Genomic DNA, 13,363 nt, shown 5'->3' on the forward strand with positions numbered 1-13,363 from the left:
GCCTTTTTTTTTTTTTCTTCTGTACCAGGGATCTAACTTGGGTTCTTGTGCTTGCCAAGCAGGCACTTATGCCCACGAGCTATCTCCCCGGCCCTGCAACTTGAAATTGAACACTGTGAAGACACCTATCCCCACCTCCCACCCCCAAAAATCCTGACATCTTATTTTCCAAAGGAGTTTTAAAAGTAGGTGTGATGGTGCAGGCCTGTAATCCCAGCACTGCAGAGGCTGAGGCAGGAGGATTTTTGTGAGTTCGAGGCCATCAAGGATTTTGCGTTCTGTGCACCAAGATGCTTAAGCTCAATCAATGGGCTGGGGAGATGGCTTAGTAGAATAAGCACTTCCCTGGCAAGCGTAAGGGTCTGAGTTCAATTCCTGGTTCTGCCAAAAAGAATTTTAAAAATTAAATAAAATAAAAGCTCAAAATGTACTGAGGTATTGTGCATACAAACAGCAGACCATGTCTTGGTCACTGCTGTCGGTCTTCCCAGGGGTGCATTTGAAGAGGGTAAGAAAGGGAGTTGAGCCCCACCCCACAGAGAGTCCAAGCAAGGATGATTCACACTGTGGTCTGTGGAGTGAGTGTGTTATACACGGGCCTGGAAAGCTGCACTTGGGAGAGCGCTGTGGGTGGATGCCCAAGGTGAATGGGGCCTGCTCTGTGGGGAGGGCTGTTTTTCCACTTTGGTTTTTTATGTATTTGGTTATTTCAGGGTCTCTGTAGCTTGGACTTACGGTGCTCCTCCTGCTTTCACAGCTGTGCGCCACCACAGACCTGCCCAGACTCTGGCTGACTCAGCAGGCTCCGGGCGGGCATGCTGGGATTGAACCACGGGTTCTTGTGCTTGCCTAAGCTCACCTAAGCAGGTGCTTTGGTCCCTTTAGCTATCTCACTGGCCCCTGTGGGGAAGATTTTGAAGCACTATTAAGTCTATATGAAAACAGATTGCATTCCAAGAGCCCACAGGATGAACTGGATCCTCAAAAATTATTTGTTTGAAAGGCCCAGTGAGATAGCTCACTGGACTAAGCACCTGCTTTGCCAAGCACAGGGAATAGGGTTTGATTCCCCCGTCCCGTGTGCCATGCCAGCTCTGTCCCTGGGGTACACTGAGCCTGTGACCAAGTCTGGGCATGGTGGCACATGCCTGTAATCCCAGCACTGGGAAGGTATGAAAGCAGGAGGATCCCTATGAATCTGAGCTGCGTATTGAGACCTTGTACCAAATACATAACTAGAAAAAAAAAAGTGTTTGGTTCTTTAAAACATAAAAAAGTTAAGCCAAGCATGGTGGTGCACACCTGTACTCCCAGCACTTGGAGGCTGAGGCAGGAGAGCTGCTGCAAGTTCCCAGCCTGGGCTACAAAGTGAGTTAAAGACTAATCTAAAAACTATATGAGAAAATTCTGTCTCAGAAAACAAACAAAGTTGTTTCTCACTTCAAAAACCGTACTCCTATTGTCTCAATTTCAGACTCCTTGTTTAACAGTCCTGTTTGACAACAGTTTCAGGATTCCCTTCCTTGTCGCCTGGGGTGGGAGGTGACTCCATTTAGCAAGGGACAGTGCAGCCTTGCCACAATCCTTTCACATGTGTCCACAGTCATTCAGGTTTCCTGGTTTGAACAGGAGGCTGAGCCGTGGCCCCATGGCTTATAGATACTGCACACTGCTGTTCCTGTTGTCCATTTTCCTTTTATCAGTCAAATCATATTAGGGCCCATTTCTGTTTCTGTTTATTCTATTCTCTGTCTCCATCCTAATTTTCATCATTTCCTTCTTTTTACTGGTTGTCGGTTTAGATTTATTTCCCTCTTGTAGCTAATCCAAGTTAGATGATTAATCTTAAACATTACCTTTTTAATGTAGTTGTTCACAGCTGAAAATGTCCCTCTGAATACTGCTTTAGGTCACTGCATAACTTTTGACATTTCGTGTTTTCATTTCTATTCATCTTTGATTATTTTCTAGTTTTCTTACAATTTTTGTCTTTGACCCATTGGTCCCTTGAGAGTGTGTTGCTTGACTTCCACACATTTTCCACATTTCCTTGGGTGTTGATTCTAAATTTATCCCATGATGGTCAGAGAACATACTCTGTGTGATTTCTGGCTTTTTAACAGTGTGTTGAGACTTGTTTTGTGGCCTCACATGTTCTCTTCTAGAATCTTCCATTTGTACTCGTGAAGAATGTTGCTCCTGGGGTGCGCCCTGTAGGTACCTGACACATCGACTTGGCCTGCAGCATTGCTGAAGGTTTCGGTTTTCTTGCTGATCCTCTGTCCAGCTATCTGAAATGTTGAAAGTGTGGCACTTAAGTCTCTCACTACTATTGCCTTATTTTCAGTTGTGTTGGTTTCGCTTTAGGTATTTTGGAGTTGTGTTATTAAGTGCATACATGTTTCTAATTGTTTTAGCGGTGATAGGTGGACCTTTTATCATCATGCAGTATCTTTTTTGTCTCTTATAACAGTGCTTTTTGTCATTTTAACCTATGAGTCCCTTTAGTATTTTTCATAACACAAGTCTCCAGTGGTAGATTTGTTTGGTTTTTATCTTTGAATGTCTTAATTTATCTTTCATTTTCAAAGGATATTTTCACCTAATGCAGAATTCTTACTTAACATTCCCCCCCCCCTCGGGACTTTGAACATACCATTGCATTGCCCTCTGGACTCTGGTTTTCTGGGATAAGTCAGCCATCAGTCCTACAGAGTCTCCTGTGTGTACGATGGGTCTCGGCTGCTCTCGGGACTCCCTCTCTGATACTCAGTGGTTTGATTATGATGTGTTTTAAAGTGGGTCTCATTAAGTTTTTTTTTAATTTTATTTATTTTTTTTATTTATTTGTGTGTGTGTGTGTGTGTGTGTGTGTGTGTGTGCGTGCGCGCGCAGCCAGCTCAGCCCACCAGGGGGCGGGGCTGGCTGGCATGTGGTGCTGGGGGATTGAACCGCAGTCCCTGTGTTTTGCTAAGCTTGTTCTAAGTAGGTGCTTTAGACCACTGAGCCATTCCACCAGCCCTCATTAAGTTTATCCTATTTGAAATTTATTAAGCTTTCTGGTGTGCAGATGATTGTTTATTGTATTAAGCATGATTCGGGCAATTATATCTCTAGATATATTCCTGCCCCTCACTCCCCTTCTGGCACTCTCGCTGTACATATATTATACACTTGGTGAGGCCGAACTGGTGTCTTAGGCTGTGCCCGTTTTCTTTTTTAATTTTTTTTTTACTTGTTTATTTATTTATTTGGTACTGGGTCTCACTACACAGCTCAGACTCATAGTGACCCTCTTGTCTTAGCCTCCCCAGCACTGGGATTATAAGTGTGCCCCACCGTGCCCAGTTTCAGTGGCCCAGGGTTCTGGGGCCAGCATGGCATGTGGTTCCAGAGATCAAACCCAGGTCCTTCCTCTTGCCAGGCAAGCACTTAGACCACCAAGCTATCTCCGTGGCCCCATAAGCTCATTTTCTTTCATTCTTTTTTCTTTCTATTCTTCAAACTAAATACTCTTCATTGGTTTGTCTTCAAATTGACTAATTCTTCATTCTTCCTAGTAGATCTCCATTGAGCCCTTTTAGTAAAGTTTTAATTTGTTACTGTACTTTTTGATTCAAGAATTCCCATGTCTAGATGGCAAAGCATTATTTTCAGGGCTGTTTATATACAGTATACTTGGGCCTTTGGACATACTTAAAATACGTCATTTAAAATCTTTGCTGTATACATCCAGTGCTTGGACTTCTTGGGCCCAGTTTCTCTGAATTTTCTTCCATGAACAGATCACTGTATTTTCTTGTCTTTGTGCTTGTCCTGCAACTTTTTTTTTGGACTGAGAGCCAGACCCTTGGAACCCGGTACTGGAGCGGCTCTGTCAATCAGACTTCTCTTCCGCCCACAGCTGGTTGCTGCTGCTTGTTGCGTTTGGTGTCTGGTTGCTAACTTTTCTGAACTAACTTTCAAGTCTGTGTTCTTTGCTTTATGTAGCCAAGAAATCCCTGCTAGTGAGTGGACAAAGATACCTTCAACACCTGAAACCAAAAACGTCTGCCGCTCTTGCTGAGGCGCTCTCTGTGTTCGTAGGGCCTGGCCTCCCCGGAGCTCGCTCAGGCAGTTGGCCGCTGTGCCTTGCTCTTCACTTCTTGCTTCCTGAGAGCTTCAACGCCAGCCAGATTGAGCACCTCAGGCGTTCGTCTCTGTGGCGCCTGCGCCTGGGTCTGTGCAGCCTTCTGTATTCCTAATCGTGTTTTAGCGCTCTTGGAAGCTGTACCCTATTCCGCATCCTTCCGTTCAAAGCCTTCTGTTGCCTACTTCCCCTTGTTAGCCATTGCTCAGAAGGGTTTTCCAGAAAACATCCTCCTCTTCACCCCAGGGGGCCTGTGTTGCTCGGGTGACTGCCAGGCTAAGCAAGATCGAGAAAGGGGAAGCCTTCGCGTTGGCCTTGCAGCAAGCCACCTCTCGGGACACAAAACGTACCTGTAATTTTTGTGACTGAGTTCCATCTCGTTCTCCCGGTACTGGTACTGAGCATTTGGAGTGTTCTTTTCAAGGACACCACTGAACTGGGGAATGGGAAATTGAGCCAGAATACATTAAAACTCCACAAAGCACTCGATTTACTGAGAATCAGCCAGATATTTTGAAGTACTCCTCTGGTTCCTGAAAGCTTTTTATTCATCTCCAGTGTTCCCCCCAAAGTTGATTCTGATCACTTTTCCTGATTTTTTCATTGTTCTTATGGATGTGCGGATTTTTGGAGTTTCTTACCCTACTATTTTGACTAGTGGCCCAGCTATCTTCTGCATTTAATAATTCTGACATCTGAAATTTGTGGTTCTGAGTCCTGGGTTTTTGAATTTTTGGGGAGGGGGTGCTTTTTGCCTTAACACCTTGCTGCTTCACTCAGAGCTCACTTTTTTGTGTGGTGTCTGTCTGTGGAGGCTTTTTGAAGTGTAAGGCCGACAGAGCCTGTGAGCAGTGGAGAATGCTAGTTTCCGTCAGTCCCCGCAGTCATAGCCCACCATGGCTGCAGCCCCGTACATGTTATACGGATGCACGCAGAGTCTGCGCTCGCTCTCTGCAGCCGCTGGTGTAAGGGAGATGCGTTCGCCTCTGCATGTGCTGGCCTGGCGCAGTTCCACAGCACCGCCTGCCGTGAGGAAGTGTTCACTGTCCACAGCGTCCACTCCTAGCCTTTGTGGCTTCGGGGCAGTAGAACTGTAGCTTACAGCAAAGAAACAGTATTTTAATGTTTTAGAAAAATTGTCATTTCAGCTCCTCATGACTACCAGCTACTTTTTTCCCCAAGTGATAGAGGACAGACCAAGGACTTTGATCATGCTCAGCAGTGTCTGGTGCTGAGCCCTAGCCCTGCCCCAGCCCTGGCTCTGGTTTGGACAGTGCTGTTCTGGGTGGAGGTGGCATCCTCCCTGCAGAAAGGATGGGCAAGAGGGCCAGCCTGATAGTGAACAAAAGCACCTGCTTTAGGCAGAGTGCAGCAGCCGGGTTCGATCCCCAGGCCTGACGTGCCAGCCTGGGGATGCTTTTGCCATGGAGACAGGCCCAAAATTTCCGGCAGAAGTTCCTATGTGATCTACTTCGATTCTGCGGCACTGAGTATGACAGAACATACTATACGGACTATTGTGGCTGTGTCTAGGTGAACGAAAGCACCTGCTTTAGGCAGAGTGCAGCAGCCAGGTTCGATCCCTGGGCCTGACATGCCAGCCTGGCCTGGCCCTGCCCCCAGGGCGCGCTGAGACTGGGCATGGTAGCGTGCGCCTGTAATCCCAGGGCTTGCGAGGCTGAACACAAGCGGATCACTACAAGTCAGATTTGTGTAGTGAGACCCTGCAGACCCTGTCCTAAATACAGAAAATAAAATAAGGATGAGTAAGCACCTACTCCACGCAGCTCGAACCCCTTCACCCAGAAGCACTGTGCCCTGAATTGTCCCATCTCCACTTGACACAGCAGGGCGCCTTGCGCCCTAAGAGGACTCAAGGCACTCTGCCCTGCTGCAACAGAACTGGGACCGGGAAAGGCCGATTTTTCCCTGTACATATGCCGTATCTTCTTCCTGCAGGAACAGAACAAACCTTCCAATGCAACCTCTGCGCGTTCACCTGCTCGAGGGTCTCCAGCCTTAATCACCACATGAGAAGTCACAAGACACCCCACACATGCCACGTCTGCCTAAAGACCTTCCGCACTGTCACCCTGCTTCAGAACCACATCAACACCCACACAGGTGAGGTGGCGTGGGGCAGCTCCCCTGGAGTGCAAGGAGGGCTGCGAGGAGGTGACTCCACCGGCTTCTGCTTCAAAACACAATTCCGCGTCCCATCAGAAATTGTGCTGTCATGGCTTTGGTCACCTGTGTCCAACTTCCATGGGAAATTCCAGAGATGAACCACTCCTGAATAACTTCTGCTACAGCGCCTTGCTAGGATTGCTTTATTTTCAGTTTTTATTCATCTCCTTAGTTTTTGTCAGTACCAACAATATTTGTCAGGTGTTGTTTCATCTCTAATTTACAGATTAAACTTTAGCATAGGACTGCAGGCCCAGGGGAAAGCACGGCCCCTTGCTCTGTCCCTCCAGTGGGAAGGGGGATGACTGGCTGTCCTGTGTTGCTTTACGCTTTTAATTTTTCCTTTTGGAATTTCAACCAGAAGCACCGACTGTTCCAAAAATGTGTCGCACCTATGTTTGTGGTACTGATTGTTTAGTGAACTTCTTAATTTTAAAAAGTTTTGAGACTGAGTATAAATTAAAAGGTAGAAAATCCTTGCAAATGGTTAAATCTTGTCTTAAAAGTATAAATCGGGCTGGGGGTGTAGGTAGATGGCGCAGAATTGGCACTGGTGAGGTCCTAGGTTTCATCTCCAGCACCACCAAAAAAAAAAAAAAAAATATATATATATATATATATATATATATATATATATATATATGTCATGCGATTTTACAGGAACCAGGCCTCATAAGTGTATGGACTGCGACATGGCATTTGTCACCAGCGGAGAGCTCGTCCGCCACAGGCGTTACAAGCACACTCACGAGAAGCCGTTTAAATGCTCCATGTGCAAGTACGCGAGCGTAGAAGTAAGTCTGCCGCCGCTGGACGGCCGCGTGCAGCTCCGCTGCGGGGCACCGGCAGGAGCGCACACTGTCAGACGGGCTCTGCCTCTGTAAAGTTCCTTTTCATCCTTTGATTACTAATTAATAATATTTAAAGGTATACAAATGACAAACGGAATTGCCTGTGATCAAGAAGTAATTCTAGGATTTGTTGAGAAGGTCTTAAGTCACTTTGTCTTGTTGCTGAGATGAAGTGCCCAACACCCGCAAGTGAAGGGAGGAAAAGTTGATGTAGCTCAGTTTGTAGAGGTTGCAGGCCATCGTTGGCTGCTCCAAAGCCGGGTGGCAGGGCAGAGGGGCATCGCCGAGGAGAAGCAGCTCGTGGTGGGTAGAAGGCAGCGAGGCAAGCAAGCAAGGGGCAAGACCAGCCTCTTTGTGTCCCTTACGTTGTGGTCAGGCTACTGGGGTTAGGGCAGCGCCAGTCCAGTCAGGGGACTGATTGGATAACCACCACCCTTCATCCTGGCATTGCACCAGGAATCAGCCACACTGCACATCCAGTCACCTCTGAAACCCCCCCTGTGGCTCGTGAGGCTTTGGGGACACCTAGACACAGCCACAATAGTCCGTGTAGTATGTTCTGTCACACTCAGTGCCACAGAATTGAAGTAGATCACATAGGAACTTCTGCCGGAAATTTTGGGCCTGTCTCCATGACAAAAGCATCCTAATAGTCATTTCTAGTCTTTCTTGTTGTTCTTTTGTTTTTAGTGCCAGGGATCGAACCCAGGGACTTGTCACCCTGCCACATGCCACATCCCCTGCTCCCCATTTCTATCCTCCACTTAGGGAGATGACGCTCTGCAGGCTTCAGCCACGTGCCGTGGCCGTGGCTGTGTGGCTGCCCGTTCTGTGCCTTCTAGCAGGCTTAGGAGCACCCCGCCTGAATCACGGGCAGTATCTGGTGTTTCCTAGTCAGTGCCAGCTCAGTTAGAGGGGTTCTGCTTGGTGTTAGGAGGAAAGCAGGCCATGGGTGTGAGCCCAGTTGAGGAGGGATAACTCCTGCCCTCCAGTGGGACTGAGTTAAAGGCCACAGCAACGGAGGCTTCAATATAGTCATGCTGCAGCAGCATTTCACAAAGTAGGGAATTTCACACACTGGGTCACGACTTGATTCCAGTTTTTTTTTTTCCAGTTTTGATTGCTATATTTAAAAGTCTGTCTCTCCTGTAAGTTAAAGGTTGTTTTGTCAGTAGCAAGACACGAGGTGGCAGCTTTGGAGAGCAAAGGTGTCCCGGGACCCTGAGCCAGGGCAGACCTCTTGTCGATGGCCTGCCAGTTCTGAAGATCTGAGTGCAGGCCTGCTGAGGCCTCATGGCAGCTGGGAGGCAGGCGCAGCCCAGGCTGGTGACCTGGCCCCCGGTCCCCTGCTGCTGTTGCTGCGCCCTCACTGGCGTGGCTTCCGCTGGCGCCTGCTGGTCTGTATTAAGACAGGGCACATCGAGCCTTCCTGGTACTGGACCTTCCGAGGCGTCTGTTGGACACCAGTTTCTTGGTGCTCCCTGTCCCCTTTCTAGGGACACGATAGGCAGCCTTCTGGGACCAGTCAAGCTGCCTCTCCTGCTCAGGCCTTCTATGCTGTCATTCAAAAATGCTTGTTGCTTTACTTTTTAAGGCACTTGAGGACATCTGCTTTTCTTCGAAAACTGGATCTCACTTTCCATTTTGAGGCTTCGGGTCTTCAGTGCCCTTCAGATCGGGGCCTGTTCTTTGGTACTGGGGAAGCAGATCAGACATGGCCTTCCCGCAATCCCAGCAGAACCACGGGGGCTGCGGGATACCTGCGGCTCCAAGGTGGTGGCCACCGCGGGTTTCCTGCCAAGTGCAGATCAGGGCGCACAGCTAGCAGATACAGCGTGTCTGCAGAAGGCATCTGCCGTTTAACTAACAGCCTGGAATAGGTCACAAAGTTAGAACTAGTTTCTCCTACTTAAAACCTACTCCTTCTAAAGAAATCCCTGACACACAGCTGCTGGACTCACAGCAAGGACAGCCTGTGCCACTCATGTGCCCTTGGGGCGCGGGGCCCACGGGACTCGTGACAGTGTCGTTCATGCATTTCACACTTCCTGGCTTGAGGTTTTCATTTGATGTAAAAGCGATCCTCCTGGGCTTTGTGTTCTTGCACAGCACATGTAGCCTTGGACCTAAATATAAAACCACGTGGCCTTGGACAGCGAGGTTTCATCATTTTTTTTATAAAGTGGAGTTGAGTGTCAGAATTGCTTCAAACTGTGCTTCCTCCTCCGAGAAGAGCTTGTGCACATCGAATGAAGGAGAATATAGAATATAACAAGTCACGATGTTTTCATGGTTCCCAGCGAGGGCTGCGTGCCTCTATGATAGAACCTGATTAACCTAAGTTCCTTCTGTAAAGGTAATTATTGAGGGCCGCATGCTTCCAAGTTCCTGTCGGAGTGACTGTCCCTTCTGTGTCCCAGGCCAGCAAGCTGAAGCGCCACATCCGCTCCCACACGGGCGAGCGTCCCTTCCAGTGCCTCCTCTGCAGCTACGCCAGCAGGGACACCTACAAGCTCAAGCGCCACATGCTCACCCACTCAGGTGAGCGTGTCTGCCCACAGGGGGCCAGGCCGATGGCTGTGCTTTTGAAAGCGTGCAAGCCCACAAAGGTCACTTTTGGGGGCAGAAATAAAGTGCAAGCGTCAGTTCTCATGTACCTTTGTCCCAGGGCCTTGGCTCGGTGCTTTTCATGCCGTGCTGTGCCCACCAGGAAGGTAGATTGCTGTAAAGCATTAGCTCCTGGAGGGGTCTCAGGCATTGAAAAGTCTGCTTCTTAATTCATCCCTCAGATTTAAAACCAAGCATGCAGCAAACTATGCCAGCTTGGTAACAGGTGTGCTGCAGTTGTGTAAAGAGAGCGCTTGTGCACATGCAGGTCTGAGACTCTCCCAGGCCCCCACGGTAGTAGGAACGGTGCCCCCCCGCCCCGCCCGCCAGAACCAGGCACCAGGATTCTGGGAGGCTACGTATCTGGGTCGCTGCACAGAGCCGTGCAGGGCATGGGCTGTCTGGCCAGACTCAGGTGCCGCACCCTTATTGGGGGCCTCAACTTCCAAGAAAGGGGTCAGGTGCAGGAAAGCTCCCACTACAGGTGTCAGAGCCGAGAGGGCAGCCACACTCCAAGGGCCTTTTGTCCTTGCATGCAGGGGAGAAGCCCTACGAGTGCCACATCTGCCACGCCCACTTCACCCAGAGCGGGACCATGAAGATGCACGTCCTCCAGAAGCACAGCAAGAACGTGCCCAAGCACCAGTGTCCCCACTGTGACGCCCTCATTGCAAGGAAGAGCGACCTGCGTGAGTGTCAGGCTTTGCTGTCTCCTCCTGGCCCCCCTGTTGGTACTCTTTGGGCACTGCAGCCAACCTGCAGAGCCAGCAAGGCGCTAGCAGGCCAGCCACTCGCAGGGCTCCCCAGAATGAGCTTTCTTGCAGCAGTCCTATGCCACCATCTGGCGGCTATGCCTAGTAAGTGCAGTCTCACCGCTGGTTCTGACCTGGGCCTGTCCTTACACCTGTGAGATGTCACAGACACTTGAGTTCAAAAGTGCTTTCAGGATATTATCTTAGGGGCCAGGGAGATAGCTCAGTAGAATAAGTGTTTGCCTGGCAAGTGCAGGGTCCTGAGTTCAATCCCCGGTACCACAAAAAAAAAAAAAAAAAAAAAAAGATATTATCTTAGTGTTCTTTGGGCCTGTTCTTACAGGTGAGGATGCTAGGGCTCATACATGGAGTGACTTGCCTGAGAGGCCCGCAGTGGGGTGCTGGGAGGCTGCAAGATTTTGTATTCTTGCTTTGTTGACACTCCCTCGGCCCCAGCACCTCAGCCAGTGCTTCTCACACGGTGCTGGGGGCCAAGGGTCCAAGTAGGGACCAAGACCCAGTCTCTCTGAAGCTAAGGTTCCCCAGGTAGGCCCTCGTGACTTGAGGACACTTTCTTTCTTTTTTCTTTTTTTCCTCAAGGAACCAGGGATTGAACTCAGACCCTTGCACTTGCCAGGGAAGCGCTTATCCTACTGAGCCATCTCCCCAGCCCTGGGTCTCCCTTTCTGGTGGTCTTTTTTTTCTTTCTTTCTAAAAATGTATGACATCATGGTACTTACAGTATACTAGTGAACAGAAAAACTCACCAGTTAGCCCCAAGAAATTTCAGAGATGAGACAAATCATTTTGAAATTACTTGTGAAAGTTACTTGTGAATGAGTCTTTCGATCTGTCCATGTTGCCATGGTTACCAGCAGGTCACAAAACAGCCCAGCTGGACATGGTAGGACCAAGGATCTCAAGCCAGTTGCCAGGAGTGGCTGTGAGACTTGTGACAGCACCACAGCATTACACACTGCGTTCCACACGCGTGTTCCGCAGCGCTGTGGTGGCCCTCTGAGAGTGCCTGGTCTTCGTTCCCCTCACTGAGAAAGACAGCTGGGTGGGAAGCGCAAGGTGCCCCTCCATCGTCAGCTCTTCTTCAGGCATCCTGGATTGCGTAAGATGTGAGGACAGTGGCCTGGCTCCCAGACAACCATCAGGCACTTCTTAGCTCAAAGGCATCTTGGTTCTGTGAGCCTCGTAACCACTCTGGCACCCACTTACCCCACAGTCAGCGTCTCAGGGGTCTTGGCCACATGTCTGGCCTTGTGCGGCCTCAACCCCACAGTTAGTGGTATTAAAATGAGGTCCTGTGGTGGGGGAATTTGGACTGTCACCCTGATAGGGACTGCTGGAGCCCAGTGGGTAAAGGCCAGGGCTGCCTCTGAGTGTCTGGTAGCACACAGTTCAGCCCACCCAACCCCAGCGGGAAGTACCCCATGTGAGCAGCCCTGAGGTGGGGAAGCCACGCCGTGGGGCTGCCTGGCAGCAGACGGTGGCCTTCTCACCCATGATGCTCCACTCCCTTTCAGGTGTGCACGTGCGCAACCTGCACACGTACCACGCCACGGAGATGCAGTGCCGCCGCTGCCCCGCCACCTTCCACGAGCGCTATGCCCTCATACAGCACCAGAAGACCCACAAGGACGAGAAGCGCTTCAAGTGCCCCCGCTGCAGCTACGCCTGCAAGCAGGTCTGTGCCCTCGCGGCTTCTGCAGGTGGAGGGCAGGGGCTGGGGAGGAAGGGACGGAGGGCAGAGGCCAAAGCAGCAGCTGGTAGAGGACGTGAGACCCCGGAGGTCCTCTAGACCTCCTGGGCCTCACGCCAGCCAAACCGCTGCTGTGATACACCAAGGCATGCCGTGCCTTTTCGGCTGTGTTGACTTCTGCACTTGGTGTTGGGGCAGCGTGACTGGTGGCCTCTGCAGCCTTCACCTTCCTGCACCAGCCCCAAAAGCAAGGGCTGTTCCACTTAAGAGTGTTCTTGGTAAACGCAGAAACTTGTTGACGTTCTTAAACCTTAGCCTTGAATACTTTCTAACACCCCATGTCTTAGTTACTTTCTCGTTGCTAGGACAAAACACCCAGCACCCACAGATTAAAGGAGGAGGGGTTTATTTTATCTCCCAGCTTGTAGATGTTTCAATTGTAGTGGGCTGGCTCCAAGGCAGGGGCTGGCAGCGGGGCCTGGTCCAGCAGAGGGGCCTGGTCCAACAAAGGCAGAGATGCAGGCAGGAAGCAGGGCCTGTGCTGTCCAGGCCACGCCCACAGTGCCACCTCTGCCCGTGAGACTTCACCTTCCAGCAGGGTACCCATCAGAGAACCTATCAATTGTCACACACCCATGAGTGACCCAGTCCCCCAAGCCTCATCTATGAACGCTCACTGGAGGCTTTGAGGGGACAACTCTATGCAGACCACAACACCCTGTGTGCCCCTGGGCAACCCCCTAAGGCCCACAAGCTTGCAGGAGTACAAGGCGCTTCCCCACCTGCTGTAGTCTCCACACAGCAGGGCACAGAGCAGCCCTTCCCACGCAGTTTGGGGGCATCTGGAGGGCACTTTTGTGACAGTGAACAAAGCAACCCTAAGCTTTCAAGGGAAACATGTTATAGTGATAGATGGCAGACTGTCAGTTTTCAAGAGAAAATCAGAATTTTGGAAAATCTGTGTTCTCCACTCAGAGCCTTCCAGCTTTCTGATCCTTAGTGACATTTCTGGTGAGATCCGGGCACTTTTTTTTTTCCTATAATTTTATTGAGAAACAAATAGCAATGAGACAGTTTCAAACCAAATTGGTAGGACAGTTTCAATAATTAACACATTGCATACATT

General features: G+C 49.8%; 1 protein-coding gene across 1 annotated transcript in view; it reads left to right on the top strand.

The window, feature by feature from the left end:
• Nucleotides 1-13,363, top strand: part of Ctcfl (CCCTC-binding factor like) — an 18,625-nt gene that overhangs the window by 1,691 nt on the left and 3,571 nt on the right. Inside the window, exons 3-7 of the mRNA XM_023720797.1 lie at nucleotides 6,089-6,253; nucleotides 6,977-7,110; nucleotides 9,588-9,708; nucleotides 10,314-10,463; nucleotides 12,062-12,222. Of these exons, the coding sequence (XP_023576565.1) occupies nucleotides 6,089-6,253; nucleotides 6,977-7,110; nucleotides 9,588-9,708; nucleotides 10,314-10,463; nucleotides 12,062-12,222 (731 nt within the window). The remainder of the gene's footprint in view (nucleotides 1-6,088; nucleotides 6,254-6,976; nucleotides 7,111-9,587; nucleotides 9,709-10,313; nucleotides 10,464-12,061; nucleotides 12,223-13,363) is intronic.

This window comes from Octodon degus, unplaced genomic scaffold, assembly GCF_000260255.1.
Source record: "Octodon degus isolate 3935 unplaced genomic scaffold, OctDeg1.0 scaffold00077, whole genome shotgun sequence".
In the NCBI taxonomy this organism is placed as follows: Eukaryota; Metazoa; Chordata; class Mammalia; order Rodentia; family Octodontidae; genus Octodon; species Octodon degus.